General features: G+C 62.0%; 1 protein-coding gene across 1 annotated transcript; it reads right to left on the reverse strand.

Moving 5' to 3' along the window:
* Positions 1–4,672: 4,672 nt before the first annotated feature.
* On the reverse strand, positions 4,673–13,447 carry Panx2 (pannexin 2). The gene is made up of 3 exons (XM_015506917.2): positions 13,337–13,447; positions 5,688–7,145; positions 4,673–5,210 (listed from the first exon to the last, which is right to left on the reverse strand). The coding sequence occupies exons 2-3, from the start codon at positions 6,967–6,969 to the stop codon at positions 4,867–4,869; spliced, it is 1,626 nt and encodes a 541-aa protein (XP_015362403.1). The 5' UTR covers positions 6,970–7,145; positions 13,337–13,447; the 3' UTR covers positions 4,673–4,866.

The following is a 13,447-nucleotide window of genomic DNA, read 5'->3' on the forward strand; positions in this document are numbered from 1 at the left end:
TCCCGAGCGCCCACCGCGATCCTCCCCGCGACCCCGGGTCCTAGCGCTCCCGTCTCCCGAGCGCAAGCCCCGGTCCTCCCCGCGTCCTAGTGCGCCCTGCCGCCTGGCATTTCGCCCTCTAGCGCACGCCACAACCTCTCGTCCCACGTCCCCGGGGCCTAGCGCGCACCGCTAGGTGTCCGCGTTCTCTTATCGCGCGGCCTCGCCAGGCTCTGAAGAGCCGGCGCCTTTCCAGGTCTGTGCAAAGGGGCAGTGTCCACTGGGCGTCCACCTGACGGCTTGGGCTCAGTGACTTTGGAACCGAAGCGTTCTGTGAGCCGTTAATGGGACAGGAAAGAGACTTGATCGCGGGGGTGAGGTCTCGCGCCCACGAGGCCTCCACCCGGCCTCTTGGGACCCAGCGCGCAGGCAGGGATGGGCCGGCAGGACAGCGGAAGCAGGGGCCCCGACGAAGCCAACCACCCCGCATCAGGACCGTGGGGGGGGTCAGGTCCCAGACTCTGGCAGTTGGTCGGGTGGGTGCCTGTCTTCCCGCCCAGGCGCTGGTGAGTGGGCGGAAGAGGCCAGGGGGTCCGGGAGAAGGCGTCCCGCTCTCCACTTGAGTGCCCCAGGGCAGGCTTGTCATTGACTGCCCAGAGCAGGTCCTGGTTTGATGACCCACCAGGCCCCAGGTGGGAGTGTTGCCCTGTCCAGTTCCCAGGCCCCAGCCCAAAGCTTCTAAAGAGCTGACCCTGGTGATGTGTAGATGTCGCAGATTCCCATGTCTTGAGTATGGGGGTGGCCACAGCGCTATATCACTGTGGGAGATAATGCTGTCCATGCTGCCCTAGGCAGGTCCCCTGCAGCAGATTGCCCATACAGGAGGCCACCCTCCTCCCTCATACAGCTTTCTGGGTCCCAGAGGGCCTGACCTGGTCCCCCTTGGTGGAAGGACACCAGCTCAGCCATGGCGCTGGTGTTCTCCTCTCCACCCACTTTGCGTTCTTGCACCTGGACTTTATCCTCATTTCTGCCTCTCTGCCCACCAAGGCCAAGTTCAAAAGAGAGCCGCAAGTACCAAGGGGTGGGTTTGGAGCACCAGCAGAGACCACCAGCTGCACCCCACTCATTTGGCAGGCCCACCGAGGTCACCCTGAGGCACCAGGGTCCGGAGTGTTGAAATTCCCAGCTCTAGGCTTGCGTGGTGGGAAGAGGCCTGGGACTCAGGCCTGGCTGTCTGGATGGGTTCGGGGTTCTCCCAGAACACGTCCTCTTCAGTAGGAGGAAATGTGCACCCTTTGCCCTGCTGTCTCTGCTCAGGACTGGAGGGAAGGGGACCAAAGAGGGGAAGGCAAGGCTGACCCCGTGGCAGCCACAGGGTGGCCTGTGGGGAGAGGAAGGTGCCTGAAACCCTAGCCCCTGGTGGGTGGTGGGAATTAGCACCGCCCTCTGATCACCCGCAGAGGCCTGTGCACAGTGCACACTGTGCATGGCTGAGAGGCCCAAAGCAGGAGAATGGAGCGGGAGTCCATGCTGGCAGGGCCTGGGCCTCCCCGCGTCCCGGGCTGTGCTTGGAGAACAGCCAGCTTTGGTGTTGTCACAGCCATTCCGAGCGTGCTGCTGGGGGCGGGCCTATCCTGACACTGTGGGCCCTCGGCCTGGGTGGCTGTCCGCGGAAGTTCCCTCTGTTCATCCAAGCATCCAGAGGGGGGGCTTCTTGAGGTGAGCTGTGGAGGGTCTTCGGAGGAGACTGAGGGAGAGGGGTCCACATGGCCCTAGGAGCAGTGACCAGGGCTTGTACCAAACCAGAGGAGAAGAGAAATGAGCTTGGCTTGAAACTATCTGCTAGTCTGGGGAGGGAAGGCCCTCTTGGGTCCCCAACCAGATGCACACGCAGAGGAGTCTGGTCTGAAGTGGAGCAGGATCAATCATCCCAACCAGATGGAAGTAGGGACCTGGTCACAGGCAAGAGGAGGAAGTGCTGGAGGAAAGGCTCGGCTCAGTCTTTCCTGACCCCAAGGGGCCAACAGGACCCTTTCCTTCAGGACTCTGGCCATCTGATTTCGGGAAGATGGGGTGGCCCACTGGGACACAGCCAGAGGACAGGTCTCGGGGGCAGGCAGCAGCATCCCCAGCACGCACAGGGCCGTGGCTACTTCTACAGGATGCTGACCGGTGCCACCTCCCCTTGCAGAAGGTCAGCCTCGCACAAAGGGCCATGGGTTTACAACACAGAACTCTTCCCAGACAGGACTGGCTCTGAAATGCCCTGCAAGGCTGTGGCCCAGAGCACCTGTGGGCAGAACAGCTGCCCTTGCCCTGGTCCCATCAGACGCCAAGGATCTCCTGTGTCCACCTCTGTTCTGCTTGAGCCCAGGGGCTGGTGTGCACAGCCCCTGCCTGGACACTCTGTGGCCCGTGACATTTCCCTTCACTAGCCAGGATGCAAGGCAAGTGCAGGAGCTGGACTCGTGGGCACTGCCCAAATCAGCGGGCTCCCAGGTAACTCGGGGACATCTCTGCATGCGAGGGTGAGGGGACAGGAATGAGGCCAGCATCAGTGAGCTTTCTGGGGTCACCTGGCGGCCAGGTGCGGCTTGCCATTGTGCAGAAGTGCTGGGAAGTGAGGGCCTGAGCCGAGGGGCCAGGACCTGGTCTCCAGGAGCAGCAGCCTGGAGGCAGCTGCCCAGGCCACAGGGTGACTTCCCTGAACTGTGAGACGCTGAGTGCCACCTGGAGGCAGGCCAAGGGAGGTGTCCGGGTCAGGGGAGGTAGGCTCTCGGGGGACAGGGTGCATCAGCCACACCTTTTGTTTTCTGCACACCTGGGCTGGGCTGCCCTGGACAGGCTGCCCCTCCTAGGGCTGGCTAACTCTGGGATTGGCCAACGACGTCATGTACAAAGCACCCAACCTGCGCCCCTCTATCTGCTTGCCCATGTGGGGCCACCACCCACCTGCCCAGTCACCCCAGGGCAGCCAGGGACAGCTCTGTGTCCAGCACCTGCTGAAGGTATTCAAACTGGCTGATCCTAAGCCCCCTACGTGCCCTGCCTGCTCCTTCCTGTGGAGGCCACAGTGGGGTGCTGCCCGTGCTCCCTCTGCCTGCACTGACCCTGGTGCTTCCCTGAGAGGCCCTGCCTGGTGTGGGGAGCCCCCTCCTCTGGGGTCTGTTAGCAACAGACTGTCTTTCAATGGCCGGCGTCTCCTGCTCTGCTGACCTCACCACACCTGAACAGTAATAAAAATTTTAAGCATTCTGAGAATAAAACCTGTGTTTTAAATGAATGTGGACTCCAGCCTGGTCCTCATGCCCCTGATGCCCGGGCTTGGGATGTGGTGGCTGCAGACTTGGCCACTGAAGTTGGAGGGTGGACTATCCTGACTCATGGGGACACTGGGGGTGTCCAGGACTGTTCAGAGAGGTCCCTGTTAGACAGCCTCCAGAAGGCCTTGGCCAGGGAGCAGGCGGGTGCCCTCTGACCTCAGCAGTCTGGGGCTGATACCTCCCACTGCCCATGGATTCTGGCCCCCTCTGCCCCGGCCACCTGCCTCCAAGGAGCCCACAGGTCCAATCTGCAGGGAATGTGGCTCCATGGGGCCAGCCTTGTTCCACCGAACCCTGGGCTTGAGGTGGCAGATGCCCTGCAGGGACCCCTGACATGGTGAGCACCCTTGCCCACAGCAAGGGCCCCTCCTCCTAGAAGCTGTCCTGGGTTCTGCAGCCCCGCTCCTCGGGCAGTACCCCTGGCCCCGCTTCCAAGCATCTGACCTAGGGTCGTCTTCCCTGGGGTCCCCTCAGTGTAGGAGCCCCGATTCGTGCCTGTGCCCAGGGGCTGAGTCCGGTGGCGACCCTGTAGGAGTGCCCTCCACATGCTCCTCAATGCAGTGGCCATGCTCCCCCTCCTGACACTCTGGGCCCTTCAGGTGCCCCCATGATGATGCTGACAGGCTGTGCTGGGGGTGGGCAGGTGGCGCCAGAGGCAGGGAGGCGGACTCGGCAGCAGCACAGGCGGTTATCAGAATAATATTTATTGATATGCTCAGTGCTACCTTGTTGATACTGTCACCGGCCACGGTGGCTGAGGTAATAGGGACGGGGCCAGCCGCGGCCTGGGCTCCCCTGGAAAGCCGCATGGGCCTCACTGGCAGCTGGGGCCCAGGAGGGGCGTGGTTATTGCGTAGGAGTCCCTCCCTGGACGCCTGCCCTGCCCTCCTGCTCACATGCACCAGGTACTCCCGCAGACACACCTGTTCAGCCTCGCCCACACACTCACTCAGTCACTCACCCACACCTGCACCCACGCTCACACCATCTCTGCTCACACTGTCACACACACACACACACACACACACACACCCTCTGCTTTCAACTCACCCTAAGTCTCCTGATGACAATATGCTCGTCAGTTACAGTAGCCATAGTAAAATAAACTGTATGTCAGGCTTTGAGGAAAGTGCATGTTGATCAGACCCAGGGCCGCCCGGGCCCCCACCTGAGGGCATCAGGTCCCTGCAGGGGCAAACCCTGGGCCGGTGATGCCTGGGGAGTGGCTCTGCAGCTGGCACCTCCTTCCCCAGTGTCCTCCTGGCTTGCTCGGGGTTGGATCCGGGCTGGGGGCACCGAGTTGTCGTGCCACAGCCTGGGTCCACAGCAAAACTGACTAAAAAAATAAACTCTTCATCTGGCAGCCCGGCACCCCACCTTCTGCCCAATCCGCCCACGCACCTGTGCCAGCTCGGGCCCACTGGGAGGGTGCTGAGCCCCGCAGCATGCGATGGGAGACTGGGGATGTGGGCTGCACTGGGTGAGCGAGGCCATGTCCACTCGGGGCTGGACATCCCTTGCTCATGCAGAGGGCTTTCACTGGCTTGGGTGTCCGGTGCCCTCAGAACTCCACAGTACTCACAACTGTTCTTGGCTCGTCGAAGGTGGCAATGAGGATCTGCTGGGGTGGGGGGATGGTGATGAGGTCGCCCATGTCTGGGGGCACATGGGGACCCCCTTCCTCCTCCTCCCGAGTCTCGTACAGTGTGTTGATGTGGAGCAGGGGGTGAGTGGCGTTTCGGCTCAGGATGGCAAGGGGGTCAGCCTTGCCCAGGCTGGCTGGTGACAGAGGGCCCGTGGCAGGGGCTGCTGGGGATGAGCAGACATGAAACGGGCCACCAGAGGGAAGCCCTGCGAGAGCTGGCTCCGTGGGGTAGGGAGCCTCCTTCTCCGGGAGTGGAGCATCTGCGAACAGCCAGGTGTACAGGCACCTCACACTCTCGTCCCGCCAGCTGCCGTGCCCCTCCCCATGCCCTCCAGGGCCTGCGGAGAGGCTCCCGGCTCCAAAGCCTCCCAGAGGGGCTGGCCCTCCCCTCCCCGAGCTTCCTGCCCAGGCCTGCAGAGGCAGCCTGCTCCAGGAACCTGGTGCCTTCATCTGCCTGAAGCACCTCTCGGGCCAGGGGAGCTGAAGTCCACTGGGGAAGAGCAGCCTTCAGTCCTGAGCCCAGCCTGCCTTCTCGGGGCTGGGGAGGTCCTCCAAGCTGCAGATAGGCCTGTGCCTCGCCCTTGCGGCTAACACAACTGCGCCCTCCTTAGACCCAGCCTATTCAACCTCGCCTTGTTCGCACGGCTCCCAGCACCTGCTTCCCTCCTAGGCTCCCTGTCCGGGGCTCTGTGGGGGTCCACCCTCCTTCTCCCACCCCAGACCACTCTGTACCCTACCTTTGGTGGGTGCCTCGGCCAGGCCCAGCCCGCACTCCTCTGCCTGGGAGAGAAAGCCGCCTTCCTGGCTCCGGGAAGCGGGCAGGGCAGCGGGCACTGCCTCAGCCTTGGCCTTCTTGGTGCCCAGGATGTAGGGGTGAACATCCAGGGAGAAGTGGCGGGCGTGCTTCTTGTCGGGGGCAGGGGGCGGGGCCGGGCCTGCGTCACCCCCGCCCCCCTTGTAGTGGTGGGCAGCACGAGCTCCGGCGTCCAGCAGCGGCGCGATGAGCGTGTCTGTGGCCGTCTTCCTGCGCACCGGCTTGGGCTTGTCGGCTTTGCTGTTCTCCACGCGCATGATGGCCAGCTGCTCCTTGAAGGGCTGTGGCAGCGGGTTGCTGGTGGGGATCCACTTCATCTTCTTGCGAGGCCGCTTGACCACTGGAGGCTCGGCAGAGCCGTCGGGCTCCGCGGGGTTGGCGCTGGGGTCCACCGTCTGGATGCCGGAGTCGCGCACTGTGGGCGTGGCGTCGTGGTTGGACTGGGCCAGGGCGGCCAGCAGCTGCCTTACCACGTTGTCATACATGAGGTCGCTCTCGTTGGTGATGAAGTCCAGCCGGTTCAGCGACTTGATGTGGTCGCGGTTCTCGTTGCAGAACATGGCCAGGATGTTGATGTCGCAGAACTGGGAGCGGCGCCACTGCCGGCGAGTCTTGATGCCCACCTTGTGCAGCTTGTCGAAGATGAAGTTGCTCTTGCGGAAGATGAAGAGGTGGATGAGGTTGACGAGGATGATGAGGTTCATGAAGCAGAGCAGCACGATGTCCACGCCCGCGATGATCCGCTGCAGCTGCACCGAGGGCAGCTTGCAGCTGACGCGCACCGCAGGGCCCCCGGCCCCCGCCGGCCCATCGGGGGAGGCGCCCAGCGCGCAGGTGAACTCGTTCTGCTTCTGGGTGGCGTAGTAGGTGCACAGATAGGAGATGGGCACCACGCTGAGCAGCAGGATGAGCACGTGCCGTGCGAGGTACAGCTTGGCCAGGAAGTTGCTGCGGCCCCTGCGCTCCAGGTACTTCTCGAACAGGTTCTGCTCGGGGCTCTTCTCCTTCTCGGCGTTCTCGATGATCTCGCGCTTCTCGCGCTCCGTGATGCCGGGCCCCTTGGACTGGATCTGCTTCTCGATCTTGGGCGCGCGGCCCTCCGCCGCCCGGTGGTAGCAGTTGTCAATCTCCTGCAGCAGGAAGTTGAGCTCAGAGGTGAGGCGAGTGGAGGCGAGGAACTCCCAGCCCAGGGCGGGCACGTACATGATGGCGGCGAAGGCCAGCAGGGCGTAGGGCAGGAACTTGTGCTCAAACAGGGAAGGCCACAGGCTGGCGTCCACACCGGGCAGCGCGTCCCGCAGCTCCGTCCAGCAGTAGCCGCGGGCGTACAGCGCCTGGTCACGAGTGAAGTTGTGCGGGGTGTAACAGTAAATGGGTTCCTCTGGGGGCAGAGAGGAGACAGAGGTGGGACTGGCCTGGTGGAGCAAGGGCTTGGGGCAAAGGGCACCGGGGACCCACTCCTGCACCAGCTGCTGGCCTCAGTACTACAGTCCTTCCCACATAGCTACTTGCTTTGTGCCGGGATGCTGTGCCCCAGTGGACCCGCCCCCACTAGCTTCTCCCCATCTTCTAATCACCATCTTATCCTGAATACCCCCACAAGGTGGTCAGCCAAGGGTTAAGCCCTGCCCATGCCAGCCCCAGGAACTGGCCTATATATGTATGTTGGTCTCTAAATGCCACAGAGACTGGGCACAAGGGGAAACAGTCCCAAAGAGAACAAGACAGGCCACACCACTTGGCCGTCTTCCAACACTCCAGCTCAGCTGAAACCCAGGTCCTGGCTGGTGGCCTGAGCATCCAGGGAGGGACTCATCCCCTTTTTGTTTTGTACTAGGGATGTTCTGAACCCAGGGGCACCCGACCCCTGAGAGACACCCTCAGCTCTTTAATTTTGATGCAAGGTCTCACTGAGTTGCTGAGGCTGGCCTTGAATTTGTGAGGGATTCTCTTGCCTCAATCTCCTGAGTGGCAGAGATTATAGGTAGGTGTGCGCCACCAAACCTGGCCAGGGACCTGACTTCACACCTGCCACTGTAACTGCAGTCCCATGGTCATTGCTGCAGGGCACCTTCCCCCCAGGAGCCTGTCTGCCTGATGTCAGTACAGCCTACAGCACGGGTCTGCCCATGCAGGGATTCTGGATTTTGAGGCTTCTTGGGAGTGGAGCCTTGAGGCTCTGAGCCTGAGGGCCCCTAGCCAATGTGCGTTCAGGCCGGGCTCCAGCCTCCTCCCACCCTCTTCTGCACAAATGGGACTGGCACCCTCAGGTACCAGGGCAGGTGAGCTCAGAACCACCATGCTCTAAGGCTTGCACTCACAGCAGCCTGTGCGTGCCCAGCCTTTGAGTTGCACCCAGAGGGAGACTCAGAGACCCCAGCTCTCTCTAGGAAGACCACCATCCACTGTTGCAGCTGTTCAGGGACCAGGGGGCTAGGAGCAGTGGCTGGCTACACATCTGGGCACAGAGACCCCACGTCTTGCAGGTGCCTCCAGCCCTGGCCTCCACTCAGCAGCAGGCCCCCCCAGCCCTCCAGAACCCAGTGCAGATCCCGTGGTGGCCACTGTTCTCACCAGGGGTGTGTCTTCCAGTCCACACAGTAAGGACCCAGGTGGGTCCACCAAGGGTGGTTTCAAAGACAGGGCCCACAGACTCTATGGGACAGTCCTGGGGAGCTGTGGGGGGCTCTAGGGAGTCGTGGGTTGGGCAGAGGGAGCCCTGCTTAGATGGGGTGGGGGCCAGGGTTCTTTGAAGCAGCTGGCACCACATCCTCATGAGATGGGAGCCTGGACTGTCCCCATGGCCTGAGTTCCCTGAGGACAGGGGTCCAGACCAAGAGCCAAGCTAAGTTCAGAGAAAAGCAAACAGGGAAAGGCAGAGGGATCAGTTCTTTTGGTTGAAAAAATATCATTTTATTCCCTTTTGGTCCCTATCACCAATCCCAGGAGTTGTAGAGGGTGGATATTCTTCTCCCTGGGGCATGCACCCACCTGTGGTGACCACATGTGGGGAGGCCACAGGGAAACAGGCTCTGGGATGGGGGTGGCCCCCAACCCCTGAGTGGCTGGTGCAGTGCCTCTGGGGCACGGTGTGGAGAGCCTGCCACCACCTCCCTGTCTGCTGGGCGGTGGCAGTAAGGGAGACAAGCCCCACTTGCCACTCTGCCCATTTCCTAATCTGCTCCCCAGGACCATGCAGGTGAGAGGCCTGCCCCAAGGTTCACACGGCACAGGAAGTTGGGGCTACCCTCCTCCTGAGGGGCCTGCACCTACGGAGGTACCCTGTGCTCCCTGCAGCAGTTCACCGAGGTGTGCAGAGCAGGGTGAGGTGGCCCTGCAGAGCAGGGGCTACCACGGACCTGACACTGAGTGGGGCAGTGGGACTGGGGCGCAGATGCCCAGCCTAGAAGGCAGCTGCCAGACCCTCGAGGGGACTCCCCTGGGGTTTCCCAGGGGCCCTGTGGCCCCCGCTGGGCCAGGGAGATGTCGGGGAGACACAGGCCTGCCCAGCCCATAGACAGAGGCAGTTCTGGGCAGCCCTTTCCCTACAGGATAGCATTCTATGGGCCCTGGCCACGGGCATCGTTGTCCCTGATGAGGGGACACTGGGATTCCCACCCAAGAAGCTTGGTAACCAGGCACCTGCCCAGGCTGTTCAACTCACCTGGGGACATGGGGCCCAGTGCAGTGCCCGGGAGCCTAGTGCCTGATGCAGCCCCAGGGAAGTCAGCACACACCCATGTGGCCACTGCTTGGAAGCGGTCCCCGGGCTCACGCTTGACAGTGTCCTTCCCAGACCTCCACCACCCAGGCTGAGTAACAGGGATCTGGGTGGGATGTGTGATCCTAAGGTCCCCGGGGGAGGGTGCTGGGGAGGGCTAGAGGAGCGGCAAGGGTGCCAGAGAGGGAGGTGCTGCTGGCTGGACAGAGGGGGACACAGTGCATCTGGCAGCTGGAAGCGGAGGAACAGACCTGCTCTGGAAGGACCGTGCCCACGGGCGTGGCCGTAGCCCCTGCGCCTCACTCAGATTCCCGACTGCAGAACTCTGAGGCGGCAGTTGTTGTTTTTTTCTTTTTAAGTCCTGGTGGTTGGACCCAGGGCCTGTACATCCAGCAGGTGCCCCCCGCCAGGCTACGTCCCAGCCAGTCTGCTAATCTGTGCCGGCAGCAGGCCTTGGGCCCACCCAGCACCTTCTTGCCACAGCTGAGTGAATGCCCAGAACTGATCCCCACAAAAACAAGGCCCCAGATGCTGGGCCTGTAAGGGGGGCCCCACCGGGGAGGAGAGGGCTCACCCTCAGAGGTGGCGGAAAAGAGTGGGTAAGTGGGCGCTTACCCTGGAGACCCAGCCCTCCTGGGACCCTGAGGCAGAGAGGCCCCAGCTGCCCGGTGCAGGCCCTGGGCAGCCTACACTTAGATCCAGGCAGATCCCTGGTGCCTTTCCTGAGAGGGAAGTCAGAGGGCTGAGAAGAAGACACCCCTGGGGTGGGCTGGACGGCTCACCCAGGAGACACTGAGGACACTGCCCACCTGGGCCTGGTTATCTGTTTTAGGGAAAGCAGGTGGCCTCCCCTCAGGGTCTCAGCAGCATCTGAGGAATCTGGCGACCCTTGGCCTCCCCCCCTTTCAGTGTGTCTGGGCTCTGCCCACCTGATCCCCCACTCTATGCCATCCCCAGTAGAGAGTCCAGGGGAGGGGACGGAGCGGGAGAGTGGGATTTCATGGCAGCCCTGGCCCACCACCAGCTGTCTTCAGGCAGGCGTGTGGGGTCTTCCAAAGTCCACCTCTACCTTGAGCTCGGCCCAGTGGTAAGCAGCTGTGTGGCAAGGGAGGGCTGGTCCTAACATAGCAGAACGGGCTGCACCAAGGGCCAGGACCCCCCAGGAGGGCAGGCCAGGCCCTGGCACGGCGATGGTGCCAGGCTGATGAGCACGGGCCAGGTGCTGCCACACTAGGCCCTGCCTCCACTGCACCTCTACAGGCCAGGGCACAGGCCTACTCTGTGTCCCTGGTGCACAAACCAGGGACACAGGACATGGGTCTCAGCATCTTGCCTCAGCCAGAAGGGTTGATGCCCACCCACTGAAACGCCCAGCCAGTAGGGCTGAGGGAGCCTCAGGTGCTCGCCCTGGTGGCCCTGGGCCTGCCTCCTCAGGCTCAGGTCCTGGCAGACAGAGGCAGACACAGAGCCGAGAAGCAGCCCCACAGCCTCTCAGGGCAGTCACATCTCAGAACCCCGGCACCGGTTCCTGGTGCTCCTGTCCAGGGCAGAAAGTGGGGGGTCTCTAGAGAGGCCAGAGCTTCTGACCAGACCCTCCACCCCACCTAGCCCAGGAGTTCCCACGAGTGGGCAGGGGCCCCCCAAGTCCACCCAGGTCGTATGCGGTTCCCACCTGAGTGGTACCACAATTTCCCTTTTGTCCGGGGTCACCTCACCCCAGGAGTTAGCATGTGTCTGGGGACCCTGGATGGTTTCAGGTTCAGTGAGACCCTGATCAAAGCCAGCAGGAGACGCAGCCAGTGCTTTGTGGTCGAGCTTGGAAGACATGGGTTCATGGGCTCCTTCACTAGCGGAAGAGCAGTTCAGAGAGCCCTCCCAGGCCCATCCCCTGGAGTGACCTCGCAGGCCGGGCACATTCTGCTGCTCAGAACCCTACCTGTCTGTGCTGGAGAGGCCCTGGGACCCCTCCTGACACTGCAGTGGGCCCCGAATGGCAGTGGGGGGAGGGCCAGGGCATGTGGTCCCCGGGTGCGTCTGTGTGCAAATGCAGAGGGTCTGAAGGGGCAGGCCCTGGGGTCAGGGATGCACTTGGAGCCTGCCAGCCCCAGGCCCAGCTGGATATAGGGGTGTGCTGATGCCCCAGAGATGGGGAGCTGGGCTTAGCAGTGTCAGAACATGGAGCCCCATGCAGAGAGCATCAGAGAGGCCAAGCCCACGTGTGCACCTGAATCCGTGTCTGTCCTAGGAGGCTTGTCCATCATGGGTGGAGCTGACCCCCTAGCTACATGTCTGCACACTATGCGGAAACAGCTTTTGCAGGTGCCACCGAAGTGAGATGAAGTCATTGTGAAGTAGTGTGTGTGACTGTGTTCTTGAATCACTGGGGAAATTTGGTCCAGGAGAGATGCGGTTGAGTTGCCTGGGCAAGGACAGTCATAGAGGCTTGGGTGCCACAGCTACAGGCAGGGAACTCTGGCAGGAAGTGTCCTCCCCCAGAGCCTCAGAGGGAGCCCAGCCCTGCTCACAACCTAGAGTTTGGATTTCTGGTCTCCAGAACCATGAGATATAAGTTTCTGTTGTTTTATGACATCCAGCTGTGATACAGTTACTACACTGTGCCCCGAGACCCCTCGGGGCCTCGGTGAACACTAGGGCATGACCTGAGGCCCCACCGTGGGTGTGTGCACACTGATTGGATCTCAGTGTGCTGGATTCCTGTCCAGCCTGCAGGAGCATCTAGTCTTGAGTGTTGGTCTTGGACAACAGTGTCCAAGGATAGAGACCAGCAGAGCCCCCTGCACCTGAGTGGGCTTAGGCAGCCTGCACAATGACCACCACCAGGTCTGGAGTCCAGGTGTCAGGGTCTCCTGAAACCTGAGGCATTTCTAGAGGTTGGTGAAGACCCAGGTGTAAAGGCAACACCTGTCCCTGTTGCCCAGTGTACACAGAGGACACAGCTCCTAAGTGATGCACAGGAACTCTAAAAGCCCTCTCACCGTCACACACTGGCCCCTGTGGACCATAAGCACTTCCGTGGACAGTTGGGCTGAGGCCTCCTTGTCTCCATCCAGCCCCAGGTGGTGCAGCTCCCCCCAGCACCTGTAGACTAGCCCAATGCCCTCTGTCCAGATCACTTCAGTAGGAGGCTCACGTCAGTAGGAGACCCCACTGTGCACCTACGCACCTCTGAGGGTGACCTGTGGCCCCTGACACTACCTGGCACATAACCAGGTCTTGGTTCTGCTGGTAACGCCTTTACATCTCATGGGTCCACTCTACCATGAGTGGACCAGTCCCTCCCTCCTCCCTGGGCAGCCAGCTTGGACCATCACTTGGACCAGCCTGATGTTGCCTCCGTGGCGCACCTTGCCTGGCCTCCTCTGCTGCAGACCTACAGAGGCTCTCTGGGCCTGTACCTGAGAGACCTGGGTTCCTCTACCCTCCTGGCCAGGAACAGGGCTCCACAGACCCCCCCCCACTCCCCAGCAGTTGGGGTCTCCACCATCCCTTCCCAGGGCTGTCTGCCCTCAACACCTATAAGATCCTTTTCTGGTGTTCACATGGACACTTCAACATCTCAGACCCGCTGTGACGTTTTACAGCCCAGACCCCACGTCCCTTTGACATCTGAGCCCAGCAAGTGAAGGGCAGGCCTAGTCCTCCGGGGGCTTGAAGCTGAAGAAATGCAAGGTAAAGCAGCAATAAAACAGAAAGGGTCTCAGGACAGCCCTGGACAGTGCCGGGCAAGGTGGGTGCGGCCTGGCTGGAGTGAGCGCCGGGGGGCGTGCAGGGGCGCGGGGAGCACCCAGCGCCGGACACTTGCGGACGCGCCGTCTCCCGCGCTGCCTCACCTGCGAAGTTCTTGGTGAAGACGAGGGTGACCAGCAGGATGGGCACGAGCACGGTGCCGATGGTGACCACGCGGTCGAACGGCAGTTCCAGCTTGAGCTGCAGCAGCAGCG

This window comes from Marmota marmota, unplaced genomic scaffold (assembly GCF_001458135.2).
Source record: "Marmota marmota marmota unplaced genomic scaffold, marMar, whole genome shotgun sequence".
Classification (NCBI taxonomy): domain Eukaryota; kingdom Metazoa; phylum Chordata; class Mammalia; order Rodentia; family Sciuridae; genus Marmota; species Marmota marmota.